Source organism: Balaenoptera physalus (genome assembly GCF_965194825.1).
Source record: "Balaenoptera physalus genome assembly, chromosome: 1".
NCBI lineage: Eukaryota > Metazoa > Chordata > Mammalia > Artiodactyla > Balaenopteridae > Balaenoptera > Balaenoptera physalus.
Window position 1 is genome coordinate 47,471,470 of NC_138882.1, and position 19,918 is coordinate 47,491,387.

The 19,918-nt window shown below is 39.0% G+C and overlaps 1 protein-coding gene across 3 annotated transcripts in view; it reads left to right on the plus strand.

Moving 5' to 3' along the window:
- The window catches only part of COLGALT2 (collagen beta(1-O)galactosyltransferase 2), a 141,143-nt gene that overhangs the window by 61,785 nt on the left and 59,440 nt on the right, over positions 1–19,918 (plus strand). For all 3 annotated transcript variants that reach the window (XM_082473169.1, XM_082473168.1, XM_082473170.1), the window contains exon 2: positions 18,413–18,523. In XM_082473169.1, coding sequence (XP_082329295.1) covers positions 18,413–18,523 — 111 coding nt within the window. The remainder of the gene's footprint in view (positions 1–18,412; positions 18,524–19,918) is intronic.

Consider the following 19,918-nt stretch of genomic DNA (forward strand, 5'->3'; position numbering starts at 1 on the left):
CTGAGGACCAACTGTTTACATCGGTAGCCTTTCCCAGCTTCTCTGCTGAGACCTTGCATGCTTGTGACTGCCACGTGTTCCTGGGTTGCATCTCTTCCTATCATATACAATCCAGACATTCATATAGCAGAGTAAAGGGGCCCTTTTTGTTGCATTGGAACAGAAAACTGAAAGTTTCAGAAATTAAGAAAAATACTTATCAGAGATGAAGTAGAAATGAAAAGAGAACAAGCTTTGGGAGAGAGTCTCTAAGCCTCAGATTCCTCACCTGTAAAATGAGGATAATAACACCTACCTTGAGAATTACTATAAGGGTTAGAGATATAGCTGGAAAATGCCCAGCTTAGTACCCAGAACATAGTGGATTCCCCATAAATGGGAGAGAATAAAATAAAATCTATTTTGTTCACTTTCTATAATATTTAAAATTTGGGCAACAATCCCAAGGGAAATGAAAATGCAGGTTGACACAGAAACTTGTACATGAATATTCATAGCATTGTTCATAATAACTAAAAAGTGAAACAACAAACCTCTATTAACTGATCAGTGGGTGAACAAAATGCGGTCTATCCATACAATGGAATATTATTCAGCCATAAAAAAGAAATGAAGTACTGATACATGCTACAACATGGATGGACCTTGAAAACATTATGCTAAGGTGAAAGAAGTCAGACACAAAAGGCAACAGTTGCATGATTTCATTTATATGCAATGTCCAGAAAAGGCAAATCCATAGAGACAGACAGAAAGTAGAAGAGTGGTTACCAGGGGCTAGACAGAGGGGAGGATGGGAAGTGGTTGTTAACAGGTACAGGGCTTCTTTTGGGGCTGACAAAAATGTTCTGAAATTAGATCACAGTAATGGTTGCACAGCTCTACGGATACACTAAAAACCACTGAATTATACACTTTAAAAGGATGATGTTAGGTGTGTGCGTTGTATCTCAATAAAGCTATTATTTAAAAATGGGGCCAACAGTAATTATGCCTTAGTTGCTCTGCAAAGAGCTGTTACATATGGCGTTTGTGGGCAGTGTACCCGTATGGTCACCCCATGCCTGTATCATTGTTTTTACTTTTTTCTAATAGCAACTCTATCGCTATTAGACTGACTGAAAGAATTATTTAGACCTTGCTCAACCTCTGCATGTCAATCTTTCTTTGTCATTGAAGATGCTTTCTGGGTATGTGAAAGCAGGGCAGTGATATTACCACTATCCTCCCAACCATATTTGAAATATTTAATTACTGAAATGTGTGCCCTGAACATGTGCGGATGGATGGGCAGTGGCTATTAAGAGGTGAAATAATGTGGTCTTTGTGTTGGGTCCCTGGTTTCCAGAGAGCCCCTTTCATGCTGGAATATATTCATGGCATTTCAGCCTAATAGGTTATAAACAGACTTTTATGTCTAAAACCTGGATAACTGGCTTCTCTTGAAATGATAGGAAAGTCTAGCATTTCTGGGCACACATTCTAGCATGGCAGCAGTCAGCTGGGACCTGCGTGTGTCTATTCTTAACAGTTCTTCTCTCACACTGTCAGCTCACTCCTTTATGTTATCTGTGCTCAGTCTTTGTAGGCATTTGGGTTGAACTGGGGAAAGTCCTCTTGAAATTGTTCATTCATTCACTCATCAAGCCCGTGATTAGTGCCTGTTTTACACAGTAATCTCTGTTAGGTGCTGGGATAGTCCTGTCCTCAGGGAAGAGAGTCAGGTAATGGAGAAAGACATAGAACCAGTTAATTATATTACAGGAGCAGGTTCAGTGTTGGGAGTATGGGCAGGGAATTGATGTGTAGTTACAGGTATGGGGGTGGGAGGTTCAGGGCTCCTGGAGAATAACACCTTTCTGGATCCTGTGGTGTCCTCTCTCTAGTATTGGTGCTTTAGTTGTTGACTGTGCAGGAGAACACTTCACCAGTAACTCCATTTCTTCGGGGCACACCCACAAATTAAAAAACTTAATAAAATTGGAAAATCCAGCAAGGAAGAGAAAAGAGGAAATGAGGAGTGGGTGAAAAGGAGTGGGAAGAAGAATAAACAAAGGACAAAGGAGAAGAAAAACAGGAAAACATACTTAGGCAAACGAGAAACATACTTATCTTGTCTCAGACACTGCCGCTGATGTTTTCATGGAATTCCAAGGGTTTTGACTCCAAGGAAAATTATGCTGAAGGGAACTTCAACAAAGCTTAAAGGGAACTAATGAATCTTCCCATTTTTCTTATTTTATTTCCTCCCATCCTTTCGCGCTGAGATGATCCCATTGGTCATGGTGATTAACGTCTTTAACGATGCAGAGAATTCCTTCCAGCTTGACATGTGGGCATCCACTCTCTGTGGGTGAGTGTGGTGGGGGGTGCCTGAGCTAGGGTTGGGAGGGGCACCAGAAGGCCTGAAGGAAGAGTCCAGGCTCTAACCCCCACCATTTGTGTGGCTTGAGCAAGACATAACCTCTCATCCTCAGCCTTCTCGCCTATAACATGGGGAGATAAAAAGAATGCCTACCTAGCTAATCATGAGGCTCAAAATGGGACAGTGCAAGACATACAGGTGAGGGGTTCTTAACACCAAGAGAGGAAAACTATAGCTCACAATCAAAAGTAGCAAGAAATGGCTTATTTGTAATATGTTTAATTAAGTTCATCCTGATTTTATTAAGATGATATTGGGCTTTGGAATTGACTGTTAACGGGTCAGTCGGTAAATTTTAACCACTCCTCTTTCCTGCCCTTTAGGAATGAAATTGATTACTTGGTTGATTGTATTTTCAGAATTAACATTTCTTTTTACATCACTTATACCCAGTCTTCAGGTGTGTAACGCCTATGATTGTTTCTAGGGTTAAATGGTACATACTGAGGAAGGATACTGAGAGTATAAATATTTATTTGTTGGTGAGGAGGGTTTCATGAGAAGTGAGTTTTCCTGATTTCTTAGTTCATTAGGAAGAATTGCTTCTAATTGACTTGGTAGGACCTAGGAGAAGGCTTTTGTTGAGAGAAATCCCCAGCCCCCAGTTCATATTTGTATCCTGAACCATATCCATAGCTAGTTTCCACCCAACAGATGGATTCTAGTTCTTTAAACAACTCTGCACAGTAACCAAGAGGCAAGAGTCCATCATCATGTTTTGCCAAGTGGCCAAGCATAACTCTTCCCACCTTGGCAGAGCAGCTGCTGGCGAAGCTTTCCCTGAGAGCAGAGACAGAGGTGGTAGGACTTGATGACATTCCCTTCCTTGAAAATGAATTTCACTAGTTGCTTCCAAAAGTGAAATTTTATTTGAGGTGGAACTCTTTATTTTCTACACCAGTGAGTCTTCCTTGCTGGATGAAAACATGAGGCAGTTAAGAAGGTAGTTCAGGTTTAGAAGTCTGAAGTTGGAAAATTCATTTTTTGCCAGATCATTAGTCATGGTGTGAATCTTCCAGGTGGTGACTAACTTTGTTGTTCATTCCATCACAGTTCCCTTGAGCCTCTTGGAGGCATATTTTGCAGGTTCTAAGGCAGCAAAGATCAATTGCTGCACAATATTGCTTTCCTCCTGCCCCACTGACTGCAGTCCTGTTGTTCTGTAGCATCAGAAGTCTAGACTTTCTGGGGGGGCAGGGAAGCTAAGAACATTCCCTGAGGGTCAGTACAGATGGAGGTGATCAGAAGTACCATGTCATCAGTATCTGTGTTCCACCTGCTGAGACATCTGGCCTGCATCTTTTTTTTTTTTTTTAACATCTTTATAGGAGTATAATTGCTTTACAGTGTTGAGTTAGTTTCTGCTGTATAACAAAGTGAATCAGTTATATGCATACGTATATCCCCATACCCCCTCCCTCTTGCGTCTCCCTCCCACCCTCCTTATCCCACCCCTCTGGGTGGTCGCAAATCACCAAGCTGATCTCCCTGTGCTATGCAGCTGCTTCCCACTAGCCGTCTATTTTACATTTGGTAGTATATATATATGTCAATGCTACTCTCTCACTTCGTCCCAGCTTCCCCTTCCCTGCATCCTCAAGTCCATTCTCTACGTCTGTGTCTTTATTCCTGTCCTGACTCTAGGTTCATCAGAACCATTTTTTTTTTTTTTTTAGATCCCATATATATGTGTTAGCATACAGTATTTGTTTTACTCTTTCTGACTTACTTCACTCTGTAGGACAGACTCTAGGTCCATCCACCTCACTACAAATAACTCAGTTTCATTTCTTTTTATAGCTGAGTAATATTCCATTGTATGTATGTGCCACATCTTCTTTATCCATTCATCTGTCGATGGGCACTTAGGTTGCTTCCATGTCCTGGCTATTGTAAATAGAGCTGCAGTGAACACTGTGGTACATGTCTCTTTTTGAATTATGGTTTTCTCAGGGTATATGCCCAGTAGTGGGATTGCTGGGTCATGTGGTAGTTCTATTTTTAGTTTATTAAGGAACCTCCATACTGTTCTCCATAGTGGTTGTATCAATTTACATTCTCACCAACAGTGCAAGAGGGTTCCCTTTTCTCCACACCCTCTCCAGCATTTATTGTTTGTAGATTTTTTGATGATGGCCATTCTGACCGGTGTGAAGTGATACCTCATTGTGGTTTTGATTTGCATTTCTCTAATGATTAGTGATGTTCAGCATCCTTTCATGTGTTTGTTGGCAATCTGTATATCTTCTTTGGAGAAATGTCTGTTTAGGTCTTCTGCCCATTTTTGGATTGGGTTGTTTGTTTTTTTGATATTGAGCTGCATGAGCTGCTTGTATATTTTGGAGATTAATCCTTTGTCTGTTGCTTCGTTTGCAAATATTTTCTCCCTTTCTGAGGGTTGTCTTTTCATCTTGTTTATGGTTTCCTTTGCTGTGCAAAAGCTTTTAAGTTTCATTAGGTCCCATTTATTTATTTTTATTTCCATTTCTCTAGGAGGTGGGTCAAAAAGGATCTTGCTGTGATTTGTGTCATAGAGTGTTCTGCCTATGTTTTCCTCTAAGAGTTTTAGAGTTATCTGGCCTTACATTTAGGTCTATAATCCATTTTGAGTTTATTTTTGTGTATGGTGTTAGGGAGAGTTCTAATTTCATTCTTTTACCTGTAGCTACCCAGTTTCCCCAGCACTGCTTATTGAAGAGGCTGTCATTTCTCCATTGTATATTCTTGCCTCCTTTATCAAAAATAAGGTGACCACATGTGCGTGGGTTTATCTCTGGGCTTTCTATCCTGTTCCATTGATCTATATTTCTGTGTTTGTGCCAGTACCATACTGTCTTGATTACAGTAGCTTTGTAGTATAGCCTGAAGTCTGGGAGCCTGATTCCTCCAGCTCCGTTTTTCTTTCTCAAGATTGCTTTGGCTATTCTTGGTCTTTTGTGTTTCCATACAAATTGTGACATTTTTTGTTCTAGTCTGTGAAAAATGCCAATGGTAGTTTGATAGGGATTGCATTGAATCTGTAGATTGCTTTGGGTAATATAGTCATTTTCACAATGTTGATTCTTCCAATCCAAGAACATAGTATATCCCTCCATCTGTTTGTATCGTCTTTAATTTTTTTCTTCAGTGTCTTGTAGTTTTCTGCATACAGGTCTTTTGTCTTCTTAGGTCGGTTTACTCCTAGGTGTTTTATTCTCTTTGTTGCAGTGGTAAATGGGAGTGTTTCCTTAATTTCTCTTTCAGATTTTTCATCATTAGTGTATAGGAGTGCAAGAGATTTCTGTGCATTAATTTTGTTTCCTGCTACTCTACCAAATTCATTGATTAGCTCTAGTAGTTTTCTAGTAGCATCTTTAGGATTCTGTATGTATAGTATCATGTCATCTGTAAACAGTAAGAGTTTTACTTCTTCCTTTCTGGTTTTTATTCCTTTTATTTCTTTTTCTTCTCTGATTACTGTGGTTAAACTTCCAAAACTATGTTGAATAATAGTGGTGAGAGTGGGCAACCTTGTCTTGCTCCTGATCTTAGAGAAAATGGGTTCAGTTTTTCACCATTGAGAATGATGTTGGCTGTGGGTTTGTCATATATGGCCTTTATTATGTTGAGGTAGGTTCCCTCTATGCCTACTTTCTGGAGAGGCATGAGTGTTGAATGAGTGTTGAATTTTGTGAAAAGCTTTTTCTGAATCTACTGAGATGATCATATGGTTTTTATCCTTCAGTTTGTTAATATGGTTTATCACATTGATTGATTTGCATATATTGAAGAATCCTTGCATTCCTTGGATAAACCTCACTTGATCATGCTGTATGATCCTTTTAATGTGCTATTAGATTCTGTTTGCTAGTATTGTGTTGAGGATTTTTGCATCTATGTTCATCAGAGATATTGGCCTGTAGTTTTCTTTTTTTGTGACATCTTTGTCTGGTTTTGGTATCAGGGTGATGGTGGCCTCATAGAATTAGTTTCAGAGTGTTCCTCCCTCTGCTATATTTTGGAAAAGTTTGAGAAGGATAGGTGTTAGCTCTTCTCTAAATGTTTGATAGAATTTGCCTGTGAAACCATCTGGTCCTGGGCTTTTGTTTGTTGGAAGATTTTTTAATCACAGTCTCAATTTCAGTGCTTGTGATTGGTTTGTTTATATTTTCTATTTCTTCCTGGTTCAGTCTAGGAAGGTTGTGCTTTTCTAAGAATTTGTCTATTTCTTCCAGGTTGTCCATTTTATTGGCATAGAGTTGCTTGTAGTAATCCCTCATGATCCTTTGTATTTCTTCAGTGTCAGTTGTTACTTCTCCTTTTTCATTTCTAATTCTATTGATTTGAGTCTTCTCCCTTTTTTTCTTGATGAGTCTGGCTAATGGTTTATCAATTTTGTTTATCTTCTCAAAGAACCAGCTTTTAGTTTTATTGATCTTTGCTATCATTTCTTTTATTTCTTTTTCATTTATTTCTGATCTGATCTTTATGTTTCTTTCCTTGTGCTAACTTTGGGGTTTTTCTTTTTTTGTTCTTCTTCTTTCTCTAATTGCTTTAGGTGTAAGGTTAGGTTGTTTATTTGAGATGTTTCTTGTTTCTTGAGGTAGGATTGTATTGCTATAAAGTTTCCTCTTAGAACTGCTTTAGATGCATCCCATAGGTTTTGGGTCATCGTGTTTTCATTGTCATTTGTTTCTAGGTATTTTTTTATTTTTTCAGTGATCTCTTGGTTGGTTAGTAGCATATTGTTTAGCCTCCATGTGTTCGTATTTTTTACAGATTTTTTTCCTGTAATTGATATCTAATCTCATAGCATTGTGGTCAGAAAATATACTTTATATGATTTCATTTTTCTTAAATTTACTAAGGCTTGATTTGTGACCCAAGATATGGTCTGTCCTGGAGAATGTTCCATGAGCACTTGAGAAGAAAGTGTATTCTGTTGTTTTTGGATGGAATGTCCTATAAATATCAGTTAAGTCCATCTTGTTTAATGTATCATTTAAAGCTTGTGTTTCCTTATTTATTTTCATTTTGGATGATCTGTCCATTGGTGAAAGTGGAGTGTTAACGTCCCCTACTATGATTGTGTTACTGTCAATTTCCCCTTTTATGGCTGTTAGCATTTGCCTTATTTATTGAGGTGTGCCTATGTTGGGTGCATAAATATTTACAATTGTTATATCTTCTTGGATTGATCCCTTCATCATTATGTAGCATCCTTCTTTGTCTCTTGTAATAGTCTTTATTTTAAAGTCTATTTTGTCTGATATGAGAATTGCTACTCCAGCCTTCTTTTGATTTCCATTTGCATGGAGTATCTTTTTCCATCCCCTCACTTTCAGTCTGTATGTGTCCTTAAGTCTGAAGTGGGTCTCTTGTAGACAGCATATATATGGGTCTTGTTTTTGTATCCATTCAGCCAGTCTATGTCTTTTGGTTGGAGCATTTAATCCATTTGCATTTAAGGTAGTTATCGATATGTATGTTGCTTTTACCATTTTCTTAATCGTTTTGGGTTTGTTATTATAGGTCATTTCCTTCTCTTGTGTTTCCTGCCTAGAAAAGTTCCTTTAGCATTTGTTGTAAGCTGGTTTGGTGGTGCTGAATTCATTTAACTTTTGCTTATCTGTAAAGGTTTTAATTTCTCCATCAAATCTGAATGAGATCCTTGCTGGGTAGAGTAATCTTGGTTGTAGGATTTTCCCTTTCATCACTTTAAATATGTCTTGCCCTCTCTTCAGGCTTACAGAGTTTCTGCTGAAAAATCAGCTGTTAACCTTATGGAGATTCCCTTGTATGTTATTTGTTGTTTTTCCCTTGCTGCTTTTAATATGTTTTCTATATATTTAATTTTTGATAGTTTGATTAATATGTGTCTCAGCATGTTTCTCTTTGGGTTTTTCCTGTATGGTACTCTCTGTGCTTCCTGGACTTGATTGACTATTTCATTTCCCATGTTAGGGAAGTTTTCAACTATAATTTCTTCAAATATTTTCTCAGACCCTTTCTTTTTCTCTTCTTCTTCTGGGACCCCTATAATTCAAATGTTGGTGTGTGTAATGTTGTCCCAGAGGTCTCTGAGACTGTCCTCAATTCTTTTCATTCTTTTTTCTTTATTCTGCTTCCTGGCAGTTATTTCCACCATTTTATCTTCTAGCTCACTTATCCGTTCTTCTGCCTCAGTTATTCTGTTACTGATTGCTTCTGGAGTGTTTTTAATTTCAGGAATTGTGTTGTTCATCACCATTTGTTTGCTCTTTAGTTCTTCTATATCTTTGGTAAATGTTTCTTGTATTTTCTCCATTCTGTATCTGAGATTTTGAATCATCTTTACTATCATCACTCTGAATTTTTTTTCAGATAGGTTGCCTATTTCTTGTTCATTTATTTGGTCTTGTAGGTTTTTACCTTGCTCCTTCATCTGTAACATACTTTTCTGTCATTTCATTTTTTTTTTTTTTTTGATGGGTGGTGCTGTATTCCTGTCTTACTGGTTGTTTGGCCTGAGATGTCCAGTACTGGAGTTTTCAGGCAGTTGGATATAGCTGGGTCTTGGTGCTGAGATGAGGACTTCTGGGAGGCCTCACTCCAATTGATATTCCCTGGGGTCTGAGGTTCTCTGTTAGTCCAGCGGTTTGGACTTGGAGCTCCACCACAGGAGCTCGGGCCCGACCTCCAGCCTGGGAAGCAAGATCCTGCAAGCTTCATGGTGCAGTAAAAAAAAAAGGAAAAGAAAAAAAAAAAGGAAGAAAGAAAAAAGGAGCAGTACAATATCAAAGAATAAAAAACAAAATAGAATTAGAAAGAAAAAAATTATATTAGGAAAAATAAAACCATAATTGAAACAACTGCAACAAGGTAAAATAAAACCACAACAGAAAAAAGAAAATAAAAAGTTGGGGGGTGGGGAAACAAGCCAAAAGGAGAGAACAATAACAAAGTATAAAGAATAAAATAAATTTAGAAAAATAAAAGATTTATTAGGAAAAATAAAAATTATAAAAGAACAACAGTGAGTCAACAAGGTAAAACAGAACCCCAATCTAAAAGAGGAAAAAGGAAAAAAGAAAAAAAAAAAAAAGACTTGGCTATGGGGGTGGAATTTAGGTGGGGGTGGAAACTAGGCATGGGCAGGGCTTAGGGTGTGGCGGGACCTAGGTGGGTGGGGGTGACGTTTTAGCGTGCTGCGTGGTCTAGGTGGGGCCTCTGCTTAGCACGTGGGCAGAAGGGGAGAGGCAGCAGGTGGAAAGGAGGGCCTCTGGAGTGTGGAGTTCTGGAGCTGGGAGTTAGGGTCCTGAGTGAGGGTGTGTGGGTGGGGTTTAGGCCTAGCGCATAGCAGGGGGTCTCAGAGGGGGGTCTCCGATTGTAGAGGTAGGGCCCTGGGTGGTGGTGTAGTGGCGGGGATTGGGCTCTGCATGGCAGGAGGGAGGCTCCAAGGGCAGAGGATTAGGCCCGGGAGCCCAACAGGCTCCCCGGTGCCTAAGTGAGCAGGGAAAGCACTGGCTGCGTTCCCTTCCATTCCTCTGTGCCCCTCCCCCACTGTCTCCCCCAGGGCCTCCCCCGTCACCGCTGGACCCCTAACCGTGGGTGGGTCCCGCTGGGTGTAGGAACTCCTCCCCTCACACAGCCACCCCTCAGGGGTGCGGGTCCTGAGGTCCGGGCTTTACTTTTGCTCCCCCTTCCCTCCCTCCCACTCCCTCAGGACCGGGCAGCTGGAGGGGGCCTAGGTGGGCAGAGGATCAGGCCCGGGACCTCAGCAGGTTCCTGGGGGCCCAAGTGGGCAGGGGAAACCTGGCCATGCTCCCTTTTGATCCTCTGCCCTCCCAGTGGTTCCCCAATTTCCCCCTTCGGGCATGGGATCCCTTCCCCTCCCCCAGCCGCCCCTCAGGGGCGCCAGTCCCATCCCGTCTCCCCTTCTCCTCCCCCTTCACTCCCCCCACACCCCACGTCCTATCCGGTCGCTGGGGGTTCCTCCCATCCCCTTAGGTGTCCGTGGTTCCCCACCGGTGTCTGGTAGGTGCCCTAGTTGTGAGAAGACGTGAATTCCGCGTCCTCCTAGTCCGTCATCTTGACTCCCAAGGCACCAGCCTGCATCTTTAATATGGCTCCAGTGGCCCCACCCTTACCAGTGTGAGTTTAGCCCTCACATCCTCAGTAGTTCTTGTAAAAAAAAATGAGTCAGTTGTAATTATTTCAAATTGGCTATTAGTTTAGGAGCCAAGACTGAGGAATGAAAACTGACCTTCTAAAACAAGGAGAAATGTCAGTGTGTTTAGATGTTGCCAAAGAAACCTCGATTTTATTTTTGGCCACAGCCAAGTAGGAAAGCTCTGTCATCCTGCAGACATGTTTATCTACTGGTCTGCTCCAGGGTCTCTTGCTTTCCCCTGTAACAGTGACAATGCACCTGCTGGCCTGGGAACTTCATCAGCCAAGGAGATCCCTGTACATGCTATTGATTGTATTTGCAGTATGTGTTTACCCCTGTCCTAATGTGACTTTGAATCAGAGACTCATGGGCCTTTGCTGCCTTGCACAGCTAGGGAAGAGGAAGAGGCAAGAGGAACTAGAATCAAAATCAGAGAGAAAGCAGATGTGCAGCTTTATGGTGAGAAGTGGCCTAGCCTTCCCCCTAAGGCCATGTGGATGTTGCACCTGTATCTGCCAGCTCTTGCATTTCAGGTACTAGCTCCAAAGAAAGCCAGAAAAGACTATTGGACAAAGAGGGGACCAACCATGAGCATCACAGCCGTATCAGGGCCACAGCTCTCCTGAAGGTGGAGGAGGGAGACCTCTTAGTGGCTGGCAGGTCCTTGGTGCTCCTTAGAGATAAAGGAAAGTCACTGTCCCAATGGGGCCTTCAAAGAAAATGAATTATGTGAGGATTGGCACAGCTCAGGAGCTGAGCTCTCCTTACTATGTCAGCCAGAGACAGAGATTTAATGTGATTTAATGTGATTCTACTCTGGTTGGGACAATTGAAGCAAAGATTGAACAGGCTTAGCCTCCCAGGAGCCTAGTCTTCTGACCAGTGCCTGCTTGTGCTTTCACAAACAGTGGTTTTCCAGTTTGATTAGTGAAATCACTAATCACTGTAAATCACTTGTAAGTCACCTCTCCAGATGTATCTTCACATCATTTGTTTCCTTCATGGAATCCTTTAGCAATGTCCGTTACCTCTCTGGGTGCCTTTCCTGATCTGATGGGGAGAAGGATGGCAGACTCATTTTCCACGGGAGTGGGAGGAGCTGTCAGTTTGGGAGAGAGCCCTCGGCTTCTCCTGAAGGGGTTCACACATTCTGTGTCCTCAGCGTCCTAGCTTGATGGAAAAATCCATCTTAGCCACAGAGTTTTTATTTTATTTTATTTTAAACATCTTTATTGGAGTATAATTGCTTTACAATGGTGTGTTAGTTTCTGCTTTTATAACAAAGTGAATCAGCTATACATATACATGTATCCCCATATCTCTTCCCTCTTGCGTCTCCCTCCCTCCCACCCTCCCTATCCCACCCCTCTAGGTGGTCACAAAGCACCGAGCTGATCTCCCTGTGCTATGCGGTTGCTTCCCACTAGCTATCGATTTTACATTTGGTGGTGTATATACGTCAATGCCACTCTCTCACTTTGTCCCAGCTTACCCTTCCCCCTCCCCGTGTCCTCAAGTCCATTCTCTAGTAGGTCTGCATCTTTATTCCTGTCCTGCCTCTAGGTTCTTCATAACCTTTTTTTTTTTTTTGATTCCATATATATGTGTTAGCATACGGTATTTGTTTTTCTCTTTCTGACTTACTTCACTCTGTAGGACAGACTCTAGGTCCATCCACCTCACTACAAATAACTCAATTTCGTTTCTTTTTATGGCTGAGTAATATTCCATTGTATATATGTGCCACATCTTCTTTATCCATTCATCTGTCAATGGGCACTTAGGTTGCTTCCATGTCCTGGCTATTGTAAATAGTGCTGCAGTGAACATTGTGGTACATGACTCTTTTTGAATTATGGTTTTCTCAGGGTATATGCCCAGTAGTGGGATCGCTGGGTCGTATGGTAGTTCTATTTTTAGTTTTTTAAGGAACCTCCATACTGCTCTCCATTAGTGGCGGTATTAATTTACATTCCAACCAGCAGTGCAAGAGGGTTCCCTTTTCTCCACACCCTCTCCAGCATTTATTGTTTGTAGATTTTTTGATGATGGCCATTCTGATCGGTGTGAGGTGATACCTCATTGTAGTTTTGATTTGCATTTCTCTAATGATTAATGATGTTGAGTATTCTTTCATGTGTTTGCTGGCAATCTGTATATCTTCTTTGGAGAAATGTCTGTTTAGGTCTTCTGCCCATTTTTGGATTGGGTTGTTTGTTTTTTTGATATTGAGCTGCATGAGCTGCTTGTATATTTTGGAGATTAATCCTTTGTCAGTTGCTTCGTTTGCAAATATATTCTCCCATTCTGAGGGTTGTCTTTTCATCTTGTTTATGGGTTCCTTTGCTGTGCAAAAGCTTTTAAGTTTCATTAGGTCCCATTTATTTATTTTTGTTTTTATTTCCATTTCTCTAGGAGGTGGGTCAAAAAGGATATTGCTGTGATTTATGTCATAGAGTGTTCTGCCTATGTTTTCCTCTAAGAGTTTTATAGTGTCTGGCCTTACATTTAAGTCTTTATTCCATTTTGAGTTTATTTTTGTGTATGGTGTTAGGGAGTGTTCTAATTTAATTATTTTACATGTAGCTGTCCAGTTTTCCCAGCACCACTTATTGAAGAGGCTGTCTTTTCTCCATTGTATATTCTTGCCTCCTTTATCAAAGATGAGGTGACCATATGTTTGTGGGTTTATCTCTGGGCTTTCTATCCTATTCTATTGAGCTATATTTCTGTTTTTGTGCCAGTACCATACTGTCTTGATTACTGTAGCTTTGTAGTATAGTCTGAAGTCAGGGAACCTGATTCCTCCAGCTCCGTTTTTCTTTCTCAAGATTGCTTTGGCTATTCGGGATCTTTTGTGTTTCCATACAAATTGTGAAATTTTTTGTTCAAGTTCTGTGAAAAATGCCAATGGTAGTTTGATAGGGATTGCATTGAATCTGTAGATTGCTTTGGGTAGTATAGTCATTTTCACAGTGTTGATTCTTCCAATCCAAGAACATGGTATATCTCTCCATCTTTTTGTCATATAGTTTTGTGCATACAGGTCTTTTGTCTCCTTAGGTAGGTTTATTCCTAGGTATTTTATTCTTTTTGTTGCAATGGAAAATGGGGGTGTTTCCTTAATTTCTCTTTCAGATTTTTCATCATTAATGTATAAGAATGCAAGAGATTTCTGTGCATTAATTTTGTATCCTGCTACTTTACCAAATTCACTGATTTGCTCTAGTAGTTTTCTGGTGGCATCTTTAGGATTCTGTATGTATAATATAATGTCTTTGTTGCTTGTGGAGCCTCACAGCAGGTCAGGCACTGCACTGTTACATTTTCTACAGGACTCTGAAAATAGAACCTTTAACTAAAGCCTCATGTTTCCTCCAGGGAGCTTGCATCTGGGCCTTTACTATCTCTCTCTCGCCAACCCTCTGAAGAGACCAGCGCCTGCATGTTTTCATGATTATGTATTCAAACGGAAACACACTTTCATCAGAGAGATTAAAAGGCAGCAGTTAGAAGTATCTGCCTGGATTTCTGTTTATTTGCCTTCGCCAGGGGAGTGGAGAGGCAGGGCAGTTGGTCTTGAGGGGGGAACGTAAGCCTTCCTCAGTGGGCTGGTGTTCTCTGGGACAGTGCAGGAGACTGGCCCTGCGCATCAAAGACCAGAGTGGATGAACCTGTGACCACAGCTGGAGGATTTGCTCATTTCCTCAGAAGCCTGAGAACAAAGAGAATCTTAACAATTTGGGGAAGTAACTGTACAGGGAATTTTTTAACTCCATCAGGACAGTATTTAAAATCTCTGCCTCTACTTTTAATTAGAGACATCTATCTTTGCAGCTAATTTCTCTGGATGTTTGTCAGTAGTGGATACTTAGGCAGAGTTTGGAGTTGTTTAGTCTGTACTCCAGGAAAGTAAATTTCATACAATGAGTCCTTTGTTAAATTTAACTTTGTTAAAATGATTAGGAGGAAGTGCATCATCGTGTATGGAGGACAAAGAGAATATAAATCCTGTGTAATGAAGAAACAACAGTCAAGGAAAGAAGTAGATGCTATCTAAATTCTCCTACACTATTTATAAGTAATTTGGGAATAATTTAGAATTCCTAAAACTTTTGGCTAACACTATCCTCAAGATTTTTTTGTTTTAACATACTCTTACTCATAGTACTTTGCGTGAAGAATAATGTGCATTGGAGTGGATTCCCAGTTTCAGGAATTGCTCTACACATGCTTCATACTGTGAGATGAGTGGTTTGACAATTCTAGTGCCCTTCCTGGCTATGATGCTGGACGTCACACTGGACATTGGTGGCTTGTGGCAGTGTGTGAGAGTGGATGTGATTTTTGCTGACATGCTACACTTCTCGGCACAGTTGCAAACTGGATGGAGCCCGTGTCTCTCTCCCACATTGCTTCCTGACCCACTTTCCCACCTCCTTGTACTCCCCCATCTCTGTCCCAACATACTTACCTGGTATCCCCCAATACCGTCAGCTACACACATCACCTCTCTTCCCTCCAGATGATGGAATGTCCGGGTGGGCCTGTGGGTCTCTCTCCCTCCTAGACCTTGTTTTGAAGAAAGGAGCTGATTCTAATCTGATTTCCAGAAAAGACTTGAAAGTAGATCAAGTAGCCATCGGCATCACCTCTTGATCCTCTATTTTTTGAATAATGTTTTAAAGAAGGATAGTTTTCGTTCAAATATCCATCTTATGAAATAAGATTTTCAGATATTAGTCATAGACCTCTATCCTTCATTTTTCTATACCTTGTGACTTAAGTGCATACCTTCACGTTACTTCGTGTTTTATAGAAATTTATTCCCTATGTAACATGGAGTTTCACCATGCTTTGCTTAACAATGTTTTTTCTCTTGAACATTCCTAAATATTCTCTCTCTTAAAGATTTCATTTGTTACTTTTGGAGCAGCAGTGACCACCAAAAGCTCAAGTAGGAAAAACAAAAACCATTATAGATTGGGTATAACAAAATCCTAGTTACTGAAATTGACATAAATGGAGGATGTGACCACTGTTCACATCTCTTCATTTGCTCTTATCAAGGCCATGCTCTCAGGGAACCATTGCTGCTGATAATGCCAATAGCTTTCCTTCCCAGGAGGAACTGCTGAATTGCCAATAAAGTATAAACTTTTTACTGCCTTTTAAGAGTCTCAGACACCTCTATCTTCCCATGACTCTTTCTTTCCTGTTTGCCCGCCCTCCCTCCCTCCCTTCCTATTTTAATTTTATTCAGTGTGGTTTTAAAAAAACAAGAATAGGTGTTGAATTTTGTTAAAGACCTGTTTAGCATTTACAGAGATAATCATATGATTTTTCTTCAGGTCTATTAATATAGTGAGTTATATTAATGAATTTCCTTTATATTGAACAATCTTAGGCTATGATATATATTTTCTTAATAGGATACTGGATTCTCTTTGCTAATACTTTAGGATTTTTGCAGCATATTCATTGAAAAGTATTGACCTGTAGTTGTGTGTGTGTATCTTTATCAGATTTAGATATCAATATTGTACTTGCATTATTAAAAGGACTTGGATTTTTTTTTTTTTTTTTTTTGGCCATGCGGCTTATGGGATCTTAGTTCCCCAACCAGGGATTGAACCCAGGCCCCTTGGCAGTGAAAGCGCCGAGCCCTAATCACTGGACTGCCAGGGAATTCCCCATTTTTTTTTTCTTATGCTCTGGAGAACAAGCTACATAACATTGGAAATATCTAATCTATTAAGATATCTGGTAGAATTCCCCTATGAAACCACCTGGGCCAGTGTTTTCGTTTTTCTCTTTATTTCTTCCAAGAAAATTGTTCTGTTTAAGTTTTGTCTCTCTAATGGAGTCAATTTTGCTAACATGCATCTTGCTAGGAAATCTTCTATTATATCTAGTTTTTAAACTTATTTTTCATTGAGTTGCACAAAGTGACCACTTATGATATTTTTAAAAAATTCCTTCCATATCAGTCATATTCCCCTCATCTTTGTCATTTCTTATTTTTAATTTTTGTGTTGTCTTGGTTAGATTAACTAGTGATTGTCTTTTGTTGATTTTGTTCCCAAAAAAAGTAACATTTCTTTTGTTTATTAGTTCTGCTCTTTTTCTGTTTTCAACCTCATGACTTTGACTTTATTTCTTTATGCTTGTTTGTATTGTTGCTCTTTTTCTAGCTTCTTGAGTAGGAGTTCAACTCATTTATTTTTATTGATTTAAGGATAAAAAAACTGAATTTTTCTCTGACCACTGCTTTAATTGTATCCCCCGGTTCTGATATCTAGTGTTTTCATTATTTATATTTAGAAGTTATAAAGTTGTTTTGTAGCTCTTATTTCACTCAATAGTTGTTTAATAGAGAGTTTTTAATGGAATTTTGGGGGGTTTTATTTTATTACTAATTTCTAGTTTTATGACACTGTGATCAGAGAATGCTGTTTATATTATTCCAATTTATAGAGGCTTTCTTCATAATGTAATTGTTGGTCAGTTTTTGTGAATGTTCCATGTGCACTTGAGAAAAAAGTATAACCCTATTATTGTGTTCTGTAGATCCTCTATATATTTACTTTTTTCCCATTTGAACTTTCTTCAACTGAAAATGGCGTATTAACATCTCTTAATATTGGTGCTTCTTTTTCCTTGCAGTTTCTATACTTTCTGCTATATCAGGGGTTGACAAACTCCAGCCTGCAGACTAGTTGCCTAATTTTGTAAATAAAGCTTTATTGGAGTACAGCAATGCTCATTCATTCATGTATTGTGTATGACTGCTTTACTGCTACAATGACAGAGTTAAGTAGTTGCAATAGAGAGTGTATGGCCTGCAAGCCTAAAATAGCCACTATCTGATTCTTAAAGAAAAGTTTGCCAACCCCTGTGCTATATGAAGGTACATGGATATTCACATTTATTATATCTTTGATGTGAATTATATCCTTTAGCATTATTAGTAGAATTACAATTTTGCTTTGTCATGTTTAATATTTTTTGGCCTGAATTTTACCTTATTTGATGTCAAGTTTACAACCCCTGCTTTCCTTCTTTCTTTTCCAATTGATGGAATATCGGTTCATTTTTAGGTGTTCTGAATAACTTTGTTTTAGATGTATATCTTATACTCAGCATGCGTTTGCTTTGTGATAAAATTTGAAAATACTTTTGTTTTAATAAGTGAGTTAAGCTCCTTTTGAAGTGGAACAGTTTATTAAACTTTCAAGGTAGAACAGAAACAAGTTTTGTGTACATTGTTTGAAGACTTTTGAACGTACTCTATTTTGTATAAGTGATGGTAGAGTTAATCCAAAATAGATAGGTGAAGATACCTTGGATTTTGAATTTTATACTGGGAACTGTTATTGTGACTTTCCCCTCTAGTGCATACGATTAAAGCAGCACTGGCTAAAATTTTTGTTGGACTTGAAATGAAAATGCAACTCTGAATAATTGCTTAAATTAAGGGTTGTTATGTAAGTTAAAAGGCAGAGTTTACATCTTGGATAACTAAAAATTAAAACAAACAAGAAACTTTCCAAGAATATTAGTTACCTAACTCTACTTTAATTCATTTTATGTATATACTATTTTAGTACAACCACTTATTGATTCTACTATTGGCCAAGTCCTGCTTAAGGATCTAATGACACAGAGATGGTTTAAAGCAACATCTCTCACTTCAGAAATTCATTGTCTAGTTTGGACCATGAGGGAGTCATTTTCATACACACAATGTCTAGAACTGGCCATTCTCCTTTCAGTTAATCTGGGGTCTTTTGGTTTTCCCCCTCTTTCTTTGGATGACATAATAACTGAACTGTGCTGTGCTTTCTTTCATGCAGGGCAGCCACTGATCACAATGTGGATAATACAACAGAAATACTCAGGGAGTGGTTGAAAAATGTCCAGAGAGCCTATCACTATGTGGAATGGAGACCTATGGATGAACCTGAGTGAGTAGCAAGAGAATATTTTGTGAACTCATTATTCACCCTTGCCCCCTTAACCAGTCTTCCAGCCATTTTAGGCTTCTAATCTTGGGGGCACATGTGACTTTCCCTTGTCTTTCATCTCTGTGTCTAGTAAGTTACAAAGACCTGCCATTTCTTCCTTTGACAAATCTTCATGTCTCTCTTCCTCTTTACTCCTGCAGCTACCAGCCAAGTTCAGGTTCTCATTAGTTCTCAAGTAAATTACCACAGCAGCATATATTTTAAAATATTGATATTATTTATTCATACTTTGAGGATAACCCTTTTATCCTTGAGGGAGCATAGTGAAAAGTTTGTGTACTTCTTACATACACCTTGCTTTTTCACTCATCATATCTTGGTAATCATTCCAAAGCAATAGTTAAGGAGTGTCTTCCGTTATTTTTATGACTGCAGAGTATCATTGTGTGGATGTACCATAATTGTTTAATCAACCTCCTACTGATGGACATTTACGTTATTTCCAGTCTTTACCATAGCAATTTCTTAGTAGCTTCCATCTTCAAATCATCCTCTATACCACACTGTCAAATTAGTCTACCTAAAATATTAGCGATGTGCTGTCATTTCTCTATTAAAAAGACTTCAGTGACTGTCTAGTACCTACAGAATGAAGCTCAAATACCTGATTTATATTTTTAAAAGAGTTCATAAATTTAGCATCCATACATATACACCAATATTTCCTAAAAGAAAACTGCTTCATCTGGATGTTGCTACCGGTTAACTGCTACCAAAAGCTGTTGCTAATCATTCCAAAGATGTACCTTCTCTCAACACTTGTATTGCTTATTTCCTATATCTTCTTGTTTGACACAACAATAAACTTAACTAACATTAACATTAACATTTTTTCTAAGTATTTTTTTATTTCTTTGGCAGGGGCTAAAATATACAAATACTTTATATTTCACTCAGTGCTATGTTCTTGGCGGGCACTAAATTTATACTTGTTGGATGAACAAATAAGTAAATGAGAACATGAATAAATATATTTAAACTTACTACTCTAAATGTTCCCAAGGCTACTACAATTCTAGCTTAAGAAATTGTAGAAATAGGATGAATTGAGCTGCTGAAATTTTGCCCAGGGTAAGTCATTTACTGGGAGCCAAATATGTATTATCATAATAAGGAGTGCTATTCCAGAACAAATTTTTGTTCTTCTAGTCTCTCTTTATATAAGATTTTTATTATGTGTATGTATGTACGTATCTACATATATATCTCAAATCTCAGTATATGGTCCGTATATGGAGCAAAATTTAACAACCAAATTTGAACACTGTAAAAAATTTTGAACAATCCTTTGGAGTTCCTTATAATGGAATTTGGCCTAATTAGAGTAGCCCAGAA